Below are 21,605 nucleotides of genomic sequence, written 5' to 3'. Positions count from 1 at the left end.
CGCTTTGTTGTCCTCTATGGCTTCTGTAAAAAGGGTTGGCCTGCTTCAAAGCAAACTTTGGCAGCCTGGATCCGTATGGCTATTTCTGAAGCTTATCTTCATGAAGGCCTACCGGTCCCTCCTTCTCTGAAGGCTCATTCCACTAGGTCTGTGGGTCCTTCGTGGGCAGCTCGACGTGGTGCCTTGGCAGTTCAGATCTGCAAGGCTGCTACATGGTCTTCTGTCCATACCTTCGTGAGGTATTACAGGTTTGACACCTTCGCCTCTCAGGATGCTTCCTTCGGGCGGCGGATTCTCCTTTCTGCACAGGAGCGTCCCCACCCTTAAAGGATACTGCTTTGGGACATCCCCAAGGTATCCTGTGGATACCCTATGGACCTTGAAGTAGAAAATATGAGATATGGTAAGAACTTACCCTTGTTATCTCTATTTCTACGAAGTCCATAGGGTTCCACAGGACTCCCGCCCTGTCGCACCTGTGCTGCAGATGGGCTTTGCTCTGGTCACCGGTTTTCCGTCTCCCTCTGGTGAGAATGTGATTCTTGTATGTGTCCAGATCTTTGTTCTCTCTCTTCCTTCTCCTCCTCCGGCCTATGGCTTGGTAACTAACTGAGGTGCCTTGGCCCGGGGGCGGGGTATAGGAGGGGGACCTAGTGCATCCTGGGAGGCTGAAAGCTTAACTCTTTGGTGCCCTGCGACTGACGTCACACCTATACCCCAAGGTATCCTGTGGAACCCTATGGACTTCGTAGAAATAGAGATAACAAGGGTAAGTTCTTACCATATCTCATATTTTTATGCACTATTGAAGCAGTATTAATATTTTTGTAAGGTTGTTTCTCATTATCGAGCATAGTGTTAGTGTGCACTCTTCTCTGTTATTCGGAATTCATGGAGTCGATTGAAGCACCCCTCGGTTGTGTTGCCTGGCCTTTTCTCCCAGAGATTTTCCCCACAAACTTTTGACCTGCGAGCATCCCTGAGGAAGCAGTTAATCACGAATTTTGGTTGCACCATCTAGATGGTTTGAGGGTGATCTGTGGAGAATGTTGTTCTATATGTGCACTAAAAATCCAGACCACCCCATTGCCTTTAATTCTCTTCCTCAAGACAATCTCAAAAACCCACAGCATGACCTGGAAAACAATTTTGGACATACCTGTTGGGTTGTAATACAACTGGAACGCTTACACTGAAGTTACAAAAGTCAAGGGTAGATGCCTAGTATCATGTAGGATTCCCTCTGGCTCAGCAAAGTGTACCAACTCCACGTGGCATCGATTCCACAAGTGGACGGAAGACCCCTGGAGAGATGTTGATCCATGCTAGCTGGATAGCTTCCCACAGCACCCTGATGTTTGTAGGATCTTTAGTGTGAATGGACCTCTCTAGCACGTCCCATAAATGCTCGATTGGGTTCATGTCGGGCAAACATCAGAACTCTCCAGAATGCCTTTACATACTGCTATCCCATGACTTCAGTATATTTTACTCTTGTTCCTTTGTGTGTGCAGAGCTGTGGGTCCTACCTAAAGCAAGCCAGGTATAGTATAGTTGTATGTAGTGTTCTCGGTCTCCTATATAGCAAGAACTAAGAGAAGTAGGCAATGAAGTGAAATTGTAGTGTAGTATAGAGCTTAAGATATGGTGGAGTTAGGATATGAAGAAGAGCATACAGTTGAGGTCTTAATGGAGGATTTCCTAATAAAGCTGACTATTTGAAATGGTGTGACGAGGGAATTTCACAGGGTAGTAATTTGCCATCAGGTGCTAAATGAATGATGGTGGTCAGATATTACTCTAGTAACACATTGATTGCTTCCGATTTGGAGTTTAATGCTCTAATATTTGACTTTCATAAATATATGTTACAGATCATTTATTAAATAGTGCACAAAGCTATGTTCTAAAGTTACACTGATATGTGCTTTGTGTTGTTTACTTTGAAGATTCTGAAAACTTTTGTTGTTCAGCCATATTCCCTTGCTTGGAATTGGAAACCGCCCACCCCTGGCTAAGTTCATTGTACCCAACCTTGTCCCGTTTACCCCACCTACGTACCGAGGAATGTAATAAAAATGTTTATTGCTTAAAAACTGATAATTTGTTTTCACTTCCTCATTATAGGCTGGAGGGAACATGATAAACCATTTGTTTACACAGAAGAATATTCCTATGCAGACCCATGTTTTACTTTTGCCCCAAGCCTTGCCAACAAACCCACTAGCACAGACCTATGACTTCAAACAAGGCTGTCAACAGTGTTATGAGAAGACAGGTAAAGCCTCTCCATTATAGACTGCATATCATAAAAAGTCATGTTTAACCTTGTAAGTGAAATGACTGTGTACTGAGTCAGCTTTTGTTACAGATATAAGCCATATAGATATATATATCTATATGTGTGTGTGTGTGAATGTGTATGTATGTATATATATATATATATATATATATATATATATATATATATATATATATATATATATATAAATAAATAATAGATTTGCCCTGCCATTGTGGGCAGTAAGCTGGCACAGTGATCAGCATTGCTGCCCCTTTGCACTGGGGTAATGAGTGTGAGGTCCCTATCTGTTGAGTTTGTATGTTCTCACTTGTTTGGTTAGGTTTCCTCTGTGAACTGATGTGAATGACAGATATTCTCTGTACAGTGCTGCATAATTTGTGGTTCTATAAGAACAACAAAAAATATAAAGTAGCCTTGGTGACACCAATAAAATGATCGCCTTGGACTGATAAGGCCAGTATAGTAAATCCCGTTAAATAACTACAGATGATATATCTGTACAGGTCTGGACAAAATAACTTAAATTTTAAGAGTTAGCCAGAGCAATCGCTGGGTGCACACTACATGATGTGTGTATTCAGCGACGGGCCGACGCGATGGAGCGATACATCGCACAGTCCATACACACTGCACAATGCAATGGAGGACCGAGCGATGTCATTCTATGCTGCATTTAGCACGAGTGGGGAATTTTTTTTTCTGCCGAGGGCCATTTTGATATATATAACCTTAGTTGAGGACCTGGTGCACGCCACGCCTCCTCCACGTCATGTTACACGGGAGCGTGGCCACAAGCCCCGGTGATTACAGCAATGCATGGAGCATCCTGAGGATGCTCCGGGGAGCTGTGAGGGCAGCGGTGTGACCATCTGAAGTGTCCTAAGGACGCTCCAGCCGGCACTGCTGCATAGATTCTGGCTGCAGGGTGTCATTCTAGGCACCTTGCTAGCCAGATGAGGTTAGCAGAAAAAGCTCAGAGGGCCAGACCAAATGATTCAGAGGGCCTGAAACAGCCCCCGGGCAGGAGGTTCCCCATCCCTGATTTAGCAGCACAGAAGATGGGACGATGCGATGAACGACCTGTGGGCACGCGCAATTGGGGGGCACGATATTTGGTTTTGATCCACGTTGGAACGATATAGCGTGCAGTGGATAGTTTAGTGTGTACCCAGCTTAAGAGCCACTTTTTTCTCAGGCAGGAAAAAATGTGTATTAATCGCGGTCTAAAGAAATGACTCCAGCAAATTAGGCACTCGCATTCTTACTGGACTGCTGCATATGATGATGGTGTCATGAAAGTGGCTTTTACCAATTAAGGATGTTCATACCTGCATTTAAACTGTACCCGGAAATTTAATTTTTCAAATGTCACAAATATATTTTATTGCTCTAAGACATTTATCTTAAAAATGCTTAGAAGTCAGACCTTGCATCTTAAGATGCATGGTCTGACTTGCACTGGCTTGACTACACAATGGCAGATATATTGGCCAATCAATATATCGGGTGCCCGTCGGCCAGTGTGTATTAGCGTTATGTCTGTGAACGACATGTACACTTACTGTGGGGAGGGGGGCACGACATGCCCCCGGCTACCGGACCCACCCCCTTCCAACACACAGAACACAGATGATTGTTGTTCACTGTGTATGAACAACCATCATCTGCAGATCACCCGATCTGTAGATATCTGTTTAGTGCAGTGGTTGTGAACTCTGGGCCTAATTCAGATCCACTCGCAACCGCTGAGCGCTCGCAAGCGGGTCGATGTTGGGCCAGTGCGCATGCGCACGACGGAGGTGGCTCCGTCGTGCGCATGCGCGAGACCCGGATAGCGACGGGCAAGCCGTCGCTCCGGGTCTCGCTACAAAGGGGGCGTGCTGTCGATGGTGAGTGACAGCACGCCCCCTTTGGTGGGCGTGCCGGGGGCGTGGCTGCCCAGACGGAGGCGTTCCCATGGGAACGGCTACCGTCTGGGGCCGGCCCCACTGACATCACAAGAGCCGAAAGCACTCCAGGGCTTGCGGCAGACGAGACCCTACCACAAGGGCCTCGTCGCAAGCCCGATGGTCTTGACCATCGCGACCATCTTCCTGTCCGCTCGCTATAGCTGTGGGTGGTCACCCACAGCTATACGAGCGGCCAGGAGGCCGCTCTCAAAATGAAGGACGGCCCTGATTCAGAGCGAGCGCTCTATCATAGCGTCCGGCTCTGAATCAGGGCCTCTGTCCTCAGGACCCCATTCAATTCACGTTTTCCAGGTCACCCAGCAGGTGCACAGGTGTATTCATTACTCACTGACACAATTTAAAAGATCCACAGGTGGAGCTAATTATTTTGCTTGATTCTTTGAGGAGACATTGAAAACATGCACTGCTTGGGGTCCTGAGGACAGAGTTTGAGAACCTGTGGTTTAAGTGTGTACCCAGCAACAGGGTAAGTCTAGTAGCCGTTATTCATATATTATTCCATTCTCTACTGTAGGTGTAGGAATGCCCATAGTGCTAGGCACACACAATGCAATCTTGTTTGACCATTTTATGGTTTGTGATCTCCAAACTGACCACTCAATTTACTCAAAGTGACCTGTTGGATTTTAATGAGTATGGAAGAAAATCAGGTTGAATATGGGGAGCTGGGGGGAGAGTGAGAACTAGGACAGAACAGTATTGTGACTTGGTGGTTCAGAACTTGGCCTAAAAGACTAGGTCAGATTCATTTTCTATCCATGTGGCCATATTTCTCAGTGATCAGGTTATCAGGATATTCGCCACAAGGTATGCAGTCGGGAAGCCGGCGGACCTAATCCCGACAGCCGGCTTCCCGACTGCTTAATCCCGGCGAGGGTTAAATGACAGGCGTCTAAATCTAGACGCCTGTCATTTTACCGATGCCAGGAGACCGTCGCCCGGCATCACGATCGAAGGGATGCCGAGCGCAGATAGCCGTGGGGAGGAGGTTTAGGCTTGGGGTTCCCGGGGGGGACTTAGGGTTAGGCACCCTCCCCCCAGGATGTTAGGTTTAGGTTAGGGGATGGGGGGGGTTAGCGTTAGGCACTCCCAGGGGGACTTGGGGTCAGGCACCGCGTTAGGTTTAGGCACTTAGAGGGGGGATTAGAGTTAGGCACTGGGGGGGGAAGGTTAGGGTTAGGCACCCCTAAGGGAGGGTTAGGGGGTAGAATTAGGTTAGACAATACTTACCTTGGACGATCAGGAATTCCTCCTCTGCCGAGGTGCCGCTGTCGGGATTCCAACCGCCGGGCATGGGTCCGGCGGTAAATCATACCGGATCCTCGCCACAACTACCTGACAATAGATTGTAGTGTGTGTATGAGCATCTCATATCTTGTAGTAGCATTCTAATTTTTGGAATTTCATTTGTTCTTGTGTCATCTTCAGGTCCAAAGGCTCTGGACTACACCCACAGAGACAAATTTGAGCACAAGTGTAAAAAAGACATTTTATTAGCACGAATGAAGAGTTCTGAAAACAAAGCATGGCTCAAGATTCGGCAACGACCCATGAAAGTCAACTTTAATGGCCCTTACATGCTGTGCAAAGGTCAGAAAATTGTTTTCTTTGTTACTGACCAGAACAGGGCAGCGCAAGGCAAAAGTTTTATGTTGTATTCGGAATTTGTAACCAAAAACATCTACAGCCTGTCACAAGGATAAACGAACACCATAATCCCATTCACACGTCTCTCTGGTGTTCTAAAGTGAAAACTGCACAGCGCAAGGTTTATTCATGCAATTTGGCATGGATGACTAATATTTAGGGGATTTTCCTTTTCTTGATAATCCAACTTCAATTGTGGTGATGATGGTGGTGTTTTTTTTTTTTTTTTTTCTCTTTCATCCACTTTGGGGGACACTGCTAATCTTTAATCTTTGGATATAGCGTCTCTGGTGCTGAAGCCGGCTCTAAATGTAAGCTGCAAAGTTGTTGTATTCTTGCTCCTTCCCTCTATACTCCATCACAAGAAGGTGCTCAATTTCTTTTTCAGTGCCCCCACAGTAGGCCTGGGGCACCTTTATTTTGGCTGCTTGGGCAGTAGGTTATATAATCCATTATTTTAATTTTCTTTTCGTTTACATGCTGAGAACTATCTCTATGGCAATTAGCGGCCCTCCAGCTGCTGCTGAACTACAATTCTCAGCATGCCTTGCAACAGTTTTAGTATGGCCAAATAGCGAACTGGCAAGGCATGCTGCGGTGTAGTTCTCTTAACAGCTGTAAGGCCGCTTATTGCCCACCCCTACTCTATGGTGAGGTTGCATAAACGTCATTACAGTTCTTTTCTGCTGACACTGCCTCTTCAGTGTTGGACTCCCATAGCGATATGATTGTCAGGTACATTGACCGGGGATCCCATTGCTTTGTTGCGTGGACCTGGCACAGACATCGAGACCTGCGGCAATGACTAGCTCCATGGTCTCCCATGCAGTTTGAGACATGGTGGTCAGAGGTCCGCCGTGGCAGCATGCCTGCAGTACAGTGAAGACCAGAGATTCCTCAGGTGTTCATACAGTATGGGGGCTACATGCACATTGATCAAGCATGGCCAAGGGGTCTATCCCTAGGGATGATGGTACTTTGCTTTGACTGTTCCACATGGGGAACATTTTTTTTTTTTTTTCCCCATTAGTAAGCTTTGAATATGGAACACATTTTGCCTCTACTTCTGTGTTCTGTCACTATACTCTTCCGTCATCAGAGAGTGGTGCAGTCATTGCGGTGGGTCCACTGTAATGTAGCCGGCATTGCGGCAGTCAGAATCCCGGCCGCTCGCATCCTTACTGTTCGTATTAGGGCTAGGTTTACGGATAGGCACGAAGGAAGGATGGTTAGGCTGAGGGGGGGGATTAGGTTTTGGTTGTGGGAGGGGGGGTTGAGATGGGGACTGGTAGGGTTAGATACTTACCCACAAGTCTCGTTATTTCCTACCATTTGGCATTTCGACCACCGGCTTCCTGACCGAATACCGTATAGAGAGTACAGCAGGAGCAAGAAGAGAAACTAGTTTGCAGTTTACATCTTAGTACCGCCTTTAGCACTAACTCTGTACCCCAAGGTTAGCAGTGGATTTTAAGAAAAACTTCTTCGTGTCTGGATCTTGCTACAATGTAGGATGCATTACTAGGAGTTAATTTTTTTTTACAGTTTTTGAGTATTTATTGCTACAAATGTAATCAGATTATACATCCCCAATCAGTCCAACAGCCTTAAAAAGAAAAGAAAGTGAAATATGTAAGCAACACATCAGCATTTTCCATGTACAGTAATGGTAGGGTTAATAACTGTTTTGGGAGTGATTTGCCTTCTCAAATGTATTGGAAGAGAATAATCTTGAAAGCGAGTGACAGGTTCCAGGTCATATTATTACACCAGAAAGGTGCGTACGTATAAATGGAGGGCTACAGTGCCATTTAGGGCCTAGTTTTGTGTCAGACGCAATGTTCATGGCGAATGCAGTTGATCGATTTCTTTCTTCTGCGCTTGCATCCAGAGTCTGTGTACACGGATCCGCAGCTGGGTCTGGAGCGACACTTGTATATCTGTGTACACCTGAGTGTGTATACGAAGCACAACGGAACTTGGTGTGAAGGAAAACTGAGATGGCTACAAAGTAGTACTTGGTATACAGATTTAAGCCGCCCATACACGATGCGATATGTACCTAGCGACGCGACCTGCGATCCGACGGCCGATGTATCGGGCGGTCCCACACACTGAGCAATCTGTTGCCCGACCGCCCGATAGGCTGGCACCCCCCTCCCCACCCGCATAGCGCTGCATGGGATCTTACATCGCATCCCCAGATCAAGTGAACCTACAGTAAGATCTGGAGGTGCGATGTACGATCCCACGGGAGCGCGCACTGTCCCATATAATGGCCATAAACGGTATGACATAGCGATATCGTACCAATCCGTCGGATCGGCTGCTATGTTGCATCGTGTATGGGCACCTTTAGACTTAGACGCACACAAATATACTAGTGTTGCATATCAAATTACTCAGTGCAGTGTCTTGAAACGGTTTGTCACATCTGATTGCGACTAAGATGCATTTTCCTGCGAAAAAAGACACTCACGCAAGCCGAGTCGCATGGGATCTGGCGCACCGAATAGGGCTGTTTGGCGTGACTACAGCAATAGTGTATGAAGACATATCTGTAGCGTGGGAATGGTGCACGTTTCGATAGTGTGACCGATGTTTGCATATAAAGATGCACCAAGCATTATTTGAGCATCTAAAGATGCTCAAAGTGGGAAGGACTTGTAATGTATTTGCATAAAGTCACAGGAGCAATACCAGCAATACATGGACACTGCAGCATCCAGCTCAAAATCAGCGCTTTAGTGTAGCTTTTACTGACTGTGTTGCTTTTTCTTTTGCGCTCCTTGTGCTTTTCAGCATGGTTTTAATATTGTGCAGCGTTATTTAAATTTCCTGTTCACGGATAATAAGCTGCATCAATTAGATCCAATGCAAAGAGCAAGGCAGAGCTGCTACATATGTCATCGTAAATACAATGTAAATAAATGCCCCACTCCCCTGCCATAGAAATACAAGGCTAACTAGCACAGATGGCAACTAGAAAGCAGTGTATTTTGTAGTAATTACAGGAGGGCAAGCACAAAATAACTAAAGTGATCTGATTCTGGCCGCCACCTTATTACAAGGGGGTAGTATAGCCTCTCATGGTTCCCAGCTCAGGCGCTGGTGGTTGCTACATGTGGTTGTTTTCTGGGGCTCTGCAAATCCATCAAGTCAACAGTCTTTCAGTGATATCGGGCTGTGTGAGTAAAGGGACCCCAGGTAACAGTGCTGTGACTTTTAAACAATTGATGATCTTCCCTTTGAGTGTAGATACATCCGTATTGCCATGTCTATGTATTAATTGCCTTAACAAACACATTTTGGACATTACTGTTCATATGAATTTGTGCATGTTTTCAGGGTATGGGGGGAGGGGGTTTCTGTAATGCTTGTAAATTACAGGTAAATGTTATTTTTCTGCAGACATCCAGAGTCGGCAGGACTGTAAATATGGGGATAATTGCACATTTGCATACTATCAGGAGGAGATCGATGTTTGGAATGAGGAGAGGAAGGGGGCTCTACACCGAGACCAGCTCTTCCAGCCCCCAGGATTGGTGAAGCCAGGGAGTGTACCCCGGCTCCTGCATGAGCAGAAAGGCATCTTCACCTTCTTATGCCAGGTACACAGGGTGGAAATGAGGGAAAGGTCTGTGAAACGTGCACCAACATTGAGACTCATGTTTCCATGCTTCCAAGTGCTGACACACTGCTAGTTTTAGCCACAGTTGTGTTTTGGATTAGATTGGTTTAGTTACGTTTAAATGTTTTGCAAAATCAGATCATAAGTGGGACACAATCATTTCCATAAAGTGTGCAAAAAGTGTACAGAATACAACAAACAAACAGTGGACAACTTAGATCATTCACAATAAACTCCTCCTCCAAACTACACACAATAAACTTGTGCATACAGCAAGGTTACAGATAACACTGAATAGCTAGCAAGCTATAATCTATTTAATTATTTACCAGTAAGCAATAAGGAACAAATAACCCTATTTCTTTTGCTTCCTATCTGGGGGACTCTGCTACCATGAGAGGTTGGAAAACGCATGTTGCTGCTGGGGTTGATTTTAACACCAGCCTTCAGAGGGTGACCTTGTGGCTGGTCTGGAAGGTTTTGGACTTGGATCTACTGTCTGTCTTGCTGTGCATAAAATTGATGGACAAGATGGTTTCTTCATTCAAGACTATCCACTATGCTTTCACACTCATTAATTCAGTGAGACATCCTGAGGGATTGGTCAAGGTTCACAGACCATTTGGCCTCTGTTGCTCACAGTCTCGTTGAGCACTCGTCAGTCCCTGCAGTGGTGGCTGGTCAGGGGGAATCTCTGCAAGGACGGTCACTGGCTACTCAGTCTTGAGTCATTGTGACCACGGATGCCTGTCTCATGGGTTTGGGTGCAGTGGCCTTACAACCTCCGTCTGCAGGGTCTTTGGTCCCCAGGAGTCGACCCTTGCCATAAATGTCCTGGAACTCAAGGCCCCTTTTACTTGGACTGTCTTCACCCGGAGATCTTTGAACAGCTCGTTCAAAAGTGGACCTCATAGCTTGTCGGCACAACTGTAAGGTTCCGGTACCTACTAGCCTGAAGGCTAGTGTCAAAAGTCAACCCCAGAAATTTCATGCGCTGACCAACTCCTCATGGTAGAAGTGTTTCCCTGATGGAATCGGAGAAAGGGATTACGGTAAGCACAAAAGGGCTGATTTTCCACTACAGCTGGTAGCAAGGGAAATATAGGTAATTGTTGGGGTTAATAAGAGGGCTGGTGAAAGGAACCTTTTGTTTACACTGAAGCAGATAATTTCAACATGGTCACTGTACGTTTGAGAAAGATGTTCACATTGTTCATTATGACGTACAGGTGTCTCGTTCTATAGCTTTCCTCAATATGCCACACAGCACGAGATGCCTGGCACGAGTGAGCCACCTGTGCAACTCTGCTAGCATTGGGCGTCTTTTTTTGCTGAAAATGCATCTAAGTCGCAATACAATGCGACTTCGACGCACCAGGAGACTGTGCTGATTAATCTGACATACGACACTTGTATATGTGTGCGCGACTGAGTCTGTAAACGGAACTTGGCGTGCAGAAAAGACGCGGCTGCTGCATTGTAGCACTTTGCATGCTCATTTAGAGATTCAGTCACACAGATATACAAGTATCACATATCATATTAATTAGCACAGTCTCCTGGTCCGTCCTTGTCGCATCACATTGTGATTTAGACACATTTCTACAAAAGGCACCCAGCGCTGTCAGAGTCTCACAGGACCTGACCCGGAATCGCACTGAGACCAGCAGACCGGAGCCTATTGTAATGCTACTATGATAGAATACATTGCCATCTTTGAATCCTATCGGTTAGTGATGCTGAAGAGGATTGACTTCTACTTTCTAATTTCCCTTCTCACAGGCTTGTTTTGACAGCAAACCCCAGATCATTAGCAAGAGAAATCCAGAGAATCCAGATTTTTGCACTAATCCCAGCAGCCAGCACAGCTTTCCTGACCACAAGTGAGTGCCATGTCCCAGACAACCAGGTTAAAACGTGAAGGAGTTTTGTGTCCTGCTTTTGTAAAAACAAGACCCAACTATGTGCCATCCCCTACAGCACCCCCTCCTGTTCTTCCACCAATCCCTTATAGAATGGGTTTACAGAAGACAAGGTGTACAGCTTATTTGCTTATTTTTCTTTATTGTGATGAAGTAACAAAACAAACATTACACAGAGAAGTACAACAAAAGGTAACTATAGCCATTGTCATTACAATAAAATGTATTCCATAAAAATAAGAGCTGTGGGAACAGGATGGGATACATAAACAGCCAAATAAAACCTATATAAAAAACAGTGTATGTATAGGGTATGCAGTCGGGAAGCCGGCGGACCTAATCCCGACAGCTGGCTTCCCGACTGCTTTAACCCGGCGAGGGTTAAATTACAGGCGCAGAGAGCCGCTGGGGGGGGGATAGGTTTAGGGCTCCCGTGGGGGACTTGGGGCTAATAATACATTTTATGCATGTCTAAACATAATACATTATATGATGGTATTTCCTAGTTCAGGGTTGTAATGCAGTTCTACATTTACCTCAGTATTCATATTGTTACTACTGACCATCATCATAATTTCGTTCTTCCGGTTTACCTTATTTTTACATCTTCCACACTTCAACACAGTAGGAACACACCTGACACATATTCCAATTACTATGATGACAACCAGTATGAGGATCAGGAGTTTACTTGTGCTTGCGATCATTTCCTGGACCCACTCTCCTAGACCTGAGAACCATTTTGCTGGGTTCAACCATGAAACCCATTCCTCTACCTTCTCCTCTACTTCAGCCACTGAAGCATTATGGTTCTTTCGAAATTCCCATTTTAGCTGCAGAATTTCATCCATCTTTCGGTCTATCACCTCCTTGCGGTCGCTGGTATTATTCGTGACATAAGTGCAACACTTCACTCCAAATTGGGTGGCCAAAGTTACGCAGTACCCCCCAGTGACAGCTGTTAAGTAATTTAACACTAGTCTGTGTTGCACCAGTTCTTTCTTGTACGCTTGCAATTCCCTACCTGTATACCTGAAGGTGTCATCATACATCTCGGTGATATTATCTATCAATTTATCTAGATTTTGGATATATCTAAAATTTAGTGGACCCCGAGCGATCCTGGTGGGATCCAATGCTACTAAAACTTGAAAGCCAGTTGTCTCACTAATTAACTGAGTGGCTTTATGCACATCACCAGGTATCATATTTCTTTTGCCTCTGTGTTCATACTGCGTGTGAAGATATGGTGATGGTGTGTTTTTATGAATACCAAGCATTTCACCATGTGTGAGGGTCATAACCTCTTAACAATTACAGTACTAAGATTGGTCAGACACTCCCCTGATTGGCATACCACTCCTCCTCCTGACTCCACTCCATCAGCAAATGCCATCAGCTCCCATCTCCTCTATCGGTCCCCCGTCACAGAAATCGGATATCCCCGAACAAACCAGGATGATGGAAACTCTGGAAGAGAATATGAAAATGAACACAGCAGACCAGTCCATGGCCGCAGCACGGACCTGCAAATTTCTTTCGCTCAGGTATCTCACTACAACCTTTTAATCCTCCCTGAACAAGCGATCGACAGGTCCACGTTATCAGCCTTGTCTCCGCCTTGTTTCTCCACCAGTTGGTTGACCTTTTTACAGTGAGTGGAATGGACCCAGGTATCTCTCTCGGCCACCTTCAAAGATGTGGTGCTCATCAGCAACACCTGGCACAGACCCTCCCAATGATCAATCAAACAACCTGAGCATAAAAAAATTCGGATCATTACAAATTCTCCAGGTTTGACAGTTCCACCCTTTCATGACAGTTTGCATCAGACATGTTAGAAAATAACATTTTCACTTTCAGTTGTTCTTACTCCTCTTCGTGAGACACTGCACAGTAACCTCATTTATCATATTTCCACTTGAGGCTGCCTGTCAAACAGTATCTCAAAGGGGGACAGATAAAAAAGAAAAAGAGACAGTCTGGGGTGATCTTGATATTATTAATACCCACCAACTTATACCTATTTGTTTTTAAAGACATCACCTGTGAAATGAGTATTCCTATACTCTAGGGATACCGTATCTGCATACAACCTTCTGTACAATTAAACCCTGTTATTAATAGCTACTGCTTTAGGTAGTGTCTTAGCCCCTGGGTTAGGATAGTTTCCCAAGTACTTGACCTTAGCCTGGAATGGCTGCAATTTGTCCTTAGCAACCTTGTGTCCTGTGTGTGTGAGATATGAAGCACAACAGTTTAGTATAAATTAAACATGGCATGAATGAAACAGGGCACAACAATAAATCGTCCACATATTGTATCAGAACAGATCCATTGGCAGGTTGAAAAAAATTGTAAACAGTCGTATAAGGCTTGAGAGAAGATACTGGGGTTGTCTATGAAACCTTAGGGCAATACTGTCTGGTTTGGGAGTCCTACATTCTTCACTTTGCAGTGCTTACTTAGGTGTCCCACTTGGTTGCAGTTAAAGCATTTTTGTGAGCGGGATGGGTGATAAAGTTGTTGTGTGGGTTGAGCAGTGGGGAAAGGGTGAGGGTATGGGTAAGGATATTGAGGTAGAGGATATTGTGGGAGATATGGGGTTTGTGGATAGTATGGGAATTGTGGCTGTGTGTGGTAAGTGGGGTACGGCTGCGTTTGCTGTGGTGTGGGATTAGTGAGGACGTGTAACTGTTCAGGTGCAGGTGTGTCTGCTGGCTGTGATGTTACCGTTATTCCTTCTAGAGCTTGAATACTGACATTAGTTTCTCGCTCTGAGTCTCTCTCTTTTTAGAGATGTTCTTGTCATGTTCAATTGCGGATTCTTTGAGGGTGTCTATTGTGACTCCCCTCCAGCCAGGCTGTGAGGTCTGAACCCGGGTCTTTAGGTTCTCTTTAAGACCATCCATGAGTACAGTGACAATCATTCTCCTGTGGTGAGGGCTATCTTTAATATCTTCTAACCCAGAGTACTGGGTGTTAGCCTGCAGAGCCCAGTCACAATAATCTTCTGCAGATTCACTCTTTTTGTTTTATGGTGAAGATTTTGTTCCAGTTAACTACTACTGGAAAATATATACCCAATTGAGTTACAATGCGGGAAATGTTACCTTGATTAATTTCGTCTGTTAAGGGAACATCTCCATCCAATACACAATCCGTGATAAATTTGGTCACGTCGATATTGCGTGGTAGACAGGCCCTTAACACCACTTGCCAATCTTTGTTGGTTGGTTCGTGAGAACTACCCAAATTTCTCAAAAATCTTTGACATTTGGCTAATTCCTTTTTGGGATCGGGGAAATCATTTATTATGGAATTTAGCTCTACTCTTGTCCAAGGACAATGCATTACTACTTCCCTTGTGAGCACTACTCCGTTCGCATCCGCATTCCCATTCGGAACAGTTACTGTCCGGATGGGATGCAGACCGGCCGCACTGCTACTTTTGACCTTATTACCTGGCTGGAGGTTTGAAATGGCAGACATGACAATAGGCTCATCATCCACATCATAAACATTTTCCTTATGGTTACTTAAGAGAGGGTAGAAATTACTTGTTACATTTTTATGGGTTTTTTCAATAACTGTACTTGCACCACCATCAACATAGGGCGGTGGTGGTGCGCGTGGACCACTGGCAATACCTTCCATAACGCTACTTTGCAATGCGTGCGTGCTATTTCGCGGCTCGCACACATTGCAATCTAGCGCTGCGGGTGTACTTTCTGGTAATGCGTTCGCAACGCTAGTTTGCGTCGCTTGCACACCTTTAAGCCACACATCCCCTTCATGCTGCCATAATTTTAAACATTTGTTATATTTTAACTTTTTCACTCGAGAACGCACCAAACAGATGTGAGCTCGGACATTGTTCAACACATCTTTATCAAAAGGCCTAACACTCTTCATCGTTATCTTAAACCATAAGTCACAATATCTTATTGCATAAGCACCGTACTTAGTATGCATAATACGACGGGACGATCCAAGCGGCGCTTCCATTAGCAGCACATCATTGTCTAACATCTCTATTGTTTGCGTGGCTCCCATCTTGGGACAACTCCCGACGTTTTTCAATAAAGATTTAAACTGGTGAAAGACAGTCAAGATACTTTCACTTACCTGCGGACGCCTTGGAACAAGGGTGTATCCACGAACCCTATGGAAGACCTCTAGATGCCTCCACTCACCTATGGAAGAAAGGCCGCTTCCACGCAGCAATCCCTTTTTGACTATATTTCAACCGCTAGGGGGCAACAAAGTACCCTTTGTTTTCCAGTTTATTTCCTCCACCCTCTCACCAGTTCACAATCAAAGTTTAGCCAAAACTATGCGGTTCAATTATAGTGCTCAAATAAGCCTTAACAGATTATCACACACTGATTACTGAATACTATAATCACACTGGGAGCCGAACCCTAACAAAAATACCAACCCATACACCTGCCTTGTGTAAAGTAAACGGTAAGCTGCTACCAAGTCACTAGGCCGTTCATTACGCCTAGCACTTAAGGGTCCTACGATACCCTTAACATTTAGGGCCCGTGTTACACCCTAAACAAATACTCACAGTTACACACTTTTTTCCTGCGCAGAAAAATACATGTTAACCCAGTTACTGGCAACAATTGATAAAGTAATCTCAATGGCTTTGTTTAAAACACGTGGCAGCAAGACCGGAAATATGTATGTGCTATTGTGCGACTAGTCGCATACACAATAATGCGACTACTACACAACCGTATTATGACTTACACTTGGCTGCCTACGCAAAAATGCGTCTCAGCTGCGTACGCAAAAATACGACCCAGCCGTGTACACAATACTACGGCACCCCTTTTTAGCATGCAATTCTATCAACAAAGGAAAACAAACTTTTTCCTTTCTTGTCCCTGGATTCTAGTCAGCGTACCTTGACTCTCACGATAACGGATAGCGATCTCTCAGCATCAAGTGGTTACAGGTAAACTGCGTGTGGCCACTCCACCCTTTGATGAGAGATTGATAACCGTATATTTATTGTGTAAATTGGTATCGTGACTTCACTCAATGATCCCCCAACTGTTATAACGTAATTAAACCTTGTACAATCCTGCCTATACCTTTCTAAACCTTTATACGCTCCTGCCTATACCCTCTAGGTTGACGCTATTTTGCGTACGCAGTCATACAGTAAAATAAAAGCCTTCAGACATTGAAATGTGTTTCCAACGCACAAAGTATATTATTCCACATAAAAACAGTAGGTTACACGCTGTGATCTAAAGACAATTTTGCGCAAAGAAATTATACAGACCCAAGGTACAGTTATACATACGCACGCGCACTGGAACCAGTTTTCGGCATCAACATGAGACCTCCGTCAACAGCATCAGCAAGAAGATACCAGATTGAAGTCTGTACGCACATTTATATCATTGCAGGGATTGGGAATACAATAGATAAGTTTGGCGTGATTCCATTGGTTCTTCTTAAAGTTGTCTTGGTTACAGGATCATTTATTGGGCAATTTCAAATGAATACAAACTGTCTCCAACCTCCCTTTGTATCCTTTTTCCCGCCGCATGCAAATCTAAGCTGCTAACATTACACAGTACATTTTAGTGTTTTAACTCTCTACAGTCCATACGTTGAGAATGCATGTTGCAATCTTCTCACCGATGATACCAGGAAGCTGTTGAGACAGAGTAGATCAGTACGACACTAAACACAGTTTACTTATCATGTACTAAAACCTTAGTTGTAGAAAACAGTCATTTCTACTTCAGGGTCCATAGGGTATCCACAGGATACCTTGGGTATAGGTGTGACGTCAGTCGCTGGGCACCATAGAGTTAAGCTTTTCAGCCTCCCAGGATGCACTAGGGTCCCCCTCCTATATCCCGCCCCCGAGCCAAGGCACCTCAGTTTAGTTTGGTGCCCGGCCGGCGTCAGGTGCACCTGTCGGAGTGGGGGCTAGAAGAGCCCCTGAAGCTTTCTTCAGTGCAGCTGTGGCTGCACATCTGGATGTACAGCATGGACAGTCAGTCCTGACGTCCATGCTGTCTTCCCTACACCCCCGCCGGTACCAGAACGCCGGTACCGATCCGGGGATGCTGGTGAGCATCTGGGGTCACAGCTAGCGGTGACCCCAGATGTTCCGGACCATGGCCGGATCCAAGGGGGACAAAGGTAAGCAGCGTGGTCCCGCGGTGGGTCCCCGCTGGTCACATGGTCCTAAGTCCCCAGGCAGGGGGCTCCCTGGGGACTGGCTGCAGCGTGGAGCCAGGCGACCAACTTGCGCTTTCCACTACCCCCTGGGACAGCGGACCGCAGCAGAGCGGTAGCGCTGCGGCGTCCCAGGGGTTAAATGCATGCCAGGGGAGCGCGCCTTCCCTGTCTCACAGCCGGCGCCTCCCCCGCTGCACACAGCCCTCTCTGCATGCTGCCGACTGGTCCTGTGGCAGCGCTCCTCCCCCAGGCCAGCCTCCTCTCTGCTCCTCGGCGGCCATCTTCTCCAGAACGCATGGTGAACGCTGCTGGAAGCGCTGGACGGAAGCATCGTGGTCTGGGTCCCCCCGCATACCTCTCCTCCGCTGTGGCTCAGGTCTGTGTATGCAGCGCTGTGTCCTACCAGGCCCTGTGTCTGTGTAGTTGAGTGATCAGCGCTGTTAGTGCAGGAATTGTTATTTCTCTGCATTGTATGTGACTGTGCTAGCGCTGCCTGTAACTTTTCTTCTCTAAACTGTCAGCTTTATTACTGTCCCTGTTCTTTCTGCTAAAGCCCTTGCGGTGCGGTGCTGCAGGGTGGTCTCTCGCCTATTTAATACTTAATTGGTGAGAGAGGTCACATACGTGGTGCCATCATGTCTGAAAGTGATTTTCCCCTCCGGCTACAGTGTACCACGTGCAAAGTACCGTTAGCCGAGGGGGAGGGTAGCGCGGAGGGCCTTTGCCGGCAGTGTTTGTCCATGGCGCAGCCTATTACGGTTACAGCACCGGTACAGGAGCCGCCCTGGGCTTGTTTCGCTCAGGCGTTAACAGCTTTAGTGGGTCAGTTAGCTCCGCAGCCCGCGTTTACTCCGATGGGTTTGTCCCAGCAGTCTGTGGTGTCGTCACCCATGCAGGGGTTCCCACGACAATTGGTGGTACCCCACAGTCTCCCTATTTCCCCGCTCCGGGTTCTCAGGAGCCAGCGTGGGTTAACTCCCTGACGAGTTCTGTACAGCACTTGTCGGATGTGTTGCAAGGGGAGTCTGTGATGCGGCCTCATAAAAGGCCGGTGGAGTCTCTGTCCGCTCCTTATGAGGATGACGAAGGGACGTCTGATGATGGGGAGATTCTGGATCCTTACGATCAGGAACCTCTCCATACTAAGGACGCTGATGCTAAGTCCAAAGTATATATTCCTGGACTTATTCGGGCGGTCCGCACAGCCTTGGTGATTGAGGACGAAGTTCCCCCAGCGGCTAAATCTAAGTATGCCTTTTTCAAAGATGTGAAGGGCGATGCCACAGTCTTTCCTCTTTCGGGTCAGTTGGTGGACCATTTAGAGGAGGCGTGGAAACAACCTGGCAAAAGATACCAGCCGCAGAGACGCCTGGCGGTGGCTTATCCGTTCGCGGATAATTATTTTGCTAAGTGGGAATCCCCTCCACAGGTGGATTCTCACGTGACCCGTCTTGTCCGTAGTGCCACATTGCCGATGCCATCCATGTCCTCCCTTAAAGATGCTACGGACCGCAAGGTAGAAATCTGCCTGAAGTCCGCTTATTCCCTTGCAGGGGGGGCAGCACGGCCGGCTATGGCCATTTGCTGGGTTGCCAGAGCGATGGAGCGCTGGGCGGATTCATTAGAGGCTTCTTTTGAATCCGACTGTCCGGCCGAACAGGCGGAGTTGATTGGCAATCTCCGTGATTCGGCCACCTACATCAACGAGGCGGCTCTAGACATTAGTACTCTGGTGTCTAGAATTTCTTCAGCAGCGGTAGCTGCTCGTCGCACTTTGTGGCTGCGATCCTGGAAGGCGGACGCAGATTCCAAGAAAGGTCTGGAAGCGTTGCCGTTTACCGGAGAAGTTCTCTTCGGTCCGGATCTGGATAAGATTGTGGCCACGCTGGCGGCAGCCAAATCTGCTTGTCTCCCGTCGGCCGCTGCTCCTTCTGGTTCTGGACCATCGTCCTTTCGGTCATCTAGGGCCCAGGGCAGGCCCAAACCACAGTCGTTTCCTCGACAGGCTGGCCCTAAGAAATCGGTCAAGCCCCGGAAGCAGGCATGGAGTACCAGACGTCCGGCCCCCAAGCCAGATGACAAGCCTGCGGCCTGACGGTCCGGGCCTCCCTTTGGGGGATCCCAGGGTGGGAGGCCGCCTGCTACAGTTCGCAGAGTGTTGGTCGACCACTACGACAGACACTTGGGTTCTGGAGGTGGTTTCCCACGGATACGCCCTCTCCTTCCGGCACAGACCCCCGGCTCGATTCTTCACCACGGGTCTACCATCAGACCGGAACAAGGCTACGGAGCTGCGGAAGGTATTGCACACTACGCTCCAGGCTGGAGTTATAGTGCCTGTTCCATTCTCCCAGAGGGGCCAGGGTTTCTATTCAAATCTATTTTTGGTACAGAAACCCAATGGGTCATATCGTCCGATTCTCAACCTCAAAGCACTCAACAAGTCTTTGCGGGTCCCGAAGTTTCGGATGGAGACCCTACGGTCCATCATTCTAGCGCTGGAACCTGGGGACTACATGGTGTCATTGGACATACAGGACGCTTACCTGCATGTCCCTATTCTTTTGCGCCATCAACAGTTCCTCAGGTTTGCAATCCGCAGCGACCACTTCCAGTTTCGGGCGTTACCTTTTGGCCTGGCAACAGCACCACGTGTTTTCACCAAGGTGATGGCGGTCATGGCGGCTTCTCTGCGGCTGCAGGGAGTCCACATGTTGCCGTATTTGGACGACCTGTTATTGGTGGCAGGATCTCCAGAGCTCCTGTTACGCCACTTGGACCTGACCAATGCACTGCTGCAACGGCACGGCTGGCTAATCAACTGGCAGAAGTCCACTCTAATCCCGTCTCGGAGGATTCTGCATCTTGGAGCCTTATTGGACTCGGGACAGCAAAGGATCTTCGTGACGGAGGACAAGATCTCTGCTTTACAGTCAAGGGTGCGCAGTTGTCTGCACAGCCGCCGGGTGTCCCTACACTCGGCGATGAGGTTACTGGGCTCCATGGTGTCTGTGTTCGACATGGTGGAATACGCCCAGTTTCACTCCAGACCTCTGCAGCACCTGATCCTGTCCAAGTGGAACGGGCTGCCTCAGTCTCTTAAGTCCCGGACGATTGTGCTCACCCCGGAGGTTCGCCTGTCCCTTGCATGATGGTTACAGACGACCCACCTCAACAAGGGACGTCCGTTCTGGGTTCCAAATTGGGTCCTGTTGACAACGGACGCCAGTCTTCGGGGCTGGGGAGCAGTTTCGGGTCCACACTTGTTCCAGGGCAGGTGGACGCCGACAGTAGCGGAGCTTCCAATAAATATCTTGGAACTCCGTGCGGTCTTCAATGCTCTCCAGCAGGCACAGCGGTTTCTCCAGGGTCGCCCGGTGCAGGTCCAGTCGGACAACGCTACCACCGTGGCCTACATAAACAGGCAAGGAGGAACTCGCAGTCGGGCGGCTCTCGTAGAGGTCTCTCGGATCCTGGTTTGGGCGGAGCGCAATCTTCCGGCCAGATCAGCGGTCTTCATCCCGGGAGTGATAAATTTTGAGGCGGACTTTCTAAGTCGCCAGGACGTTCATCCGGGGGAATGGTCCCTGCACCCGGACGTTTTTCAACTACTGGTGGACAGGTGGGGTCTTCCAGAAATCGACCTCATGGCGTCCCGGCACAACAACAAGTTGCCGGTGTACGGGTCTCGCACAAGAGACGAAGGGGCGTCTCTGGTGGATGCTCTGTCCGTCCGGTGGACGTTCCGGTTCGCATACCTGTTCCCTCCGGTCTCCCTTCTTCCACGGGTAATCCGGAAATTCAAACAGGAAGGAGGGACGCTCCTGTTGATAGCTCCCGCGTGGCCCAGACGGCACTGGTTTTCAGACCTTCAGGGTCTGTCCGTGGACAGTCCTCTGCGGTTGCCGCTACGA

At 47.3% G+C, this 21,605-nt stretch overlaps 1 protein-coding gene across 5 annotated transcripts in view; it reads left to right on the top strand.

The window, feature by feature from the left end:
* ZC3H7B (zinc finger CCCH-type containing 7B) overlaps window positions 1–21,605 on the top strand; it is a 158,927-nt gene that overhangs the window by 93,647 nt on the left and 43,675 nt on the right. For all 5 annotated transcript variants that reach the window (XM_088472740.1, XM_088472743.1, XM_088472741.1 and 2 more), the window contains 4 exons: window positions 2,128–2,278; window positions 5,704–5,865; window positions 9,334–9,533; window positions 11,336–11,436. In XM_088472740.1, the coding sequence (XP_088328866.1) occupies window positions 2,128–2,278; window positions 5,704–5,865; window positions 9,334–9,533; window positions 11,336–11,436 (614 nt within the window). The remainder of the gene's footprint in view (window positions 1–2,127; window positions 2,279–5,703; window positions 5,866–9,333; window positions 9,534–11,335; window positions 11,437–21,605) is intronic.

This window comes from Taudactylus pleione, unplaced genomic scaffold (genome assembly GCF_031769625.1).
Source record: "Taudactylus pleione unplaced genomic scaffold, aTauple2 ptg000128l, whole genome shotgun sequence".
In the NCBI taxonomy this organism is placed as follows: domain Eukaryota; kingdom Metazoa; phylum Chordata; class Amphibia; order Anura; family Myobatrachidae; genus Taudactylus; species Taudactylus pleione.
Note: the sequence above shows the minus strand (reverse complement) of the source record. Positions and strands in the feature narration are given on the sequence as shown.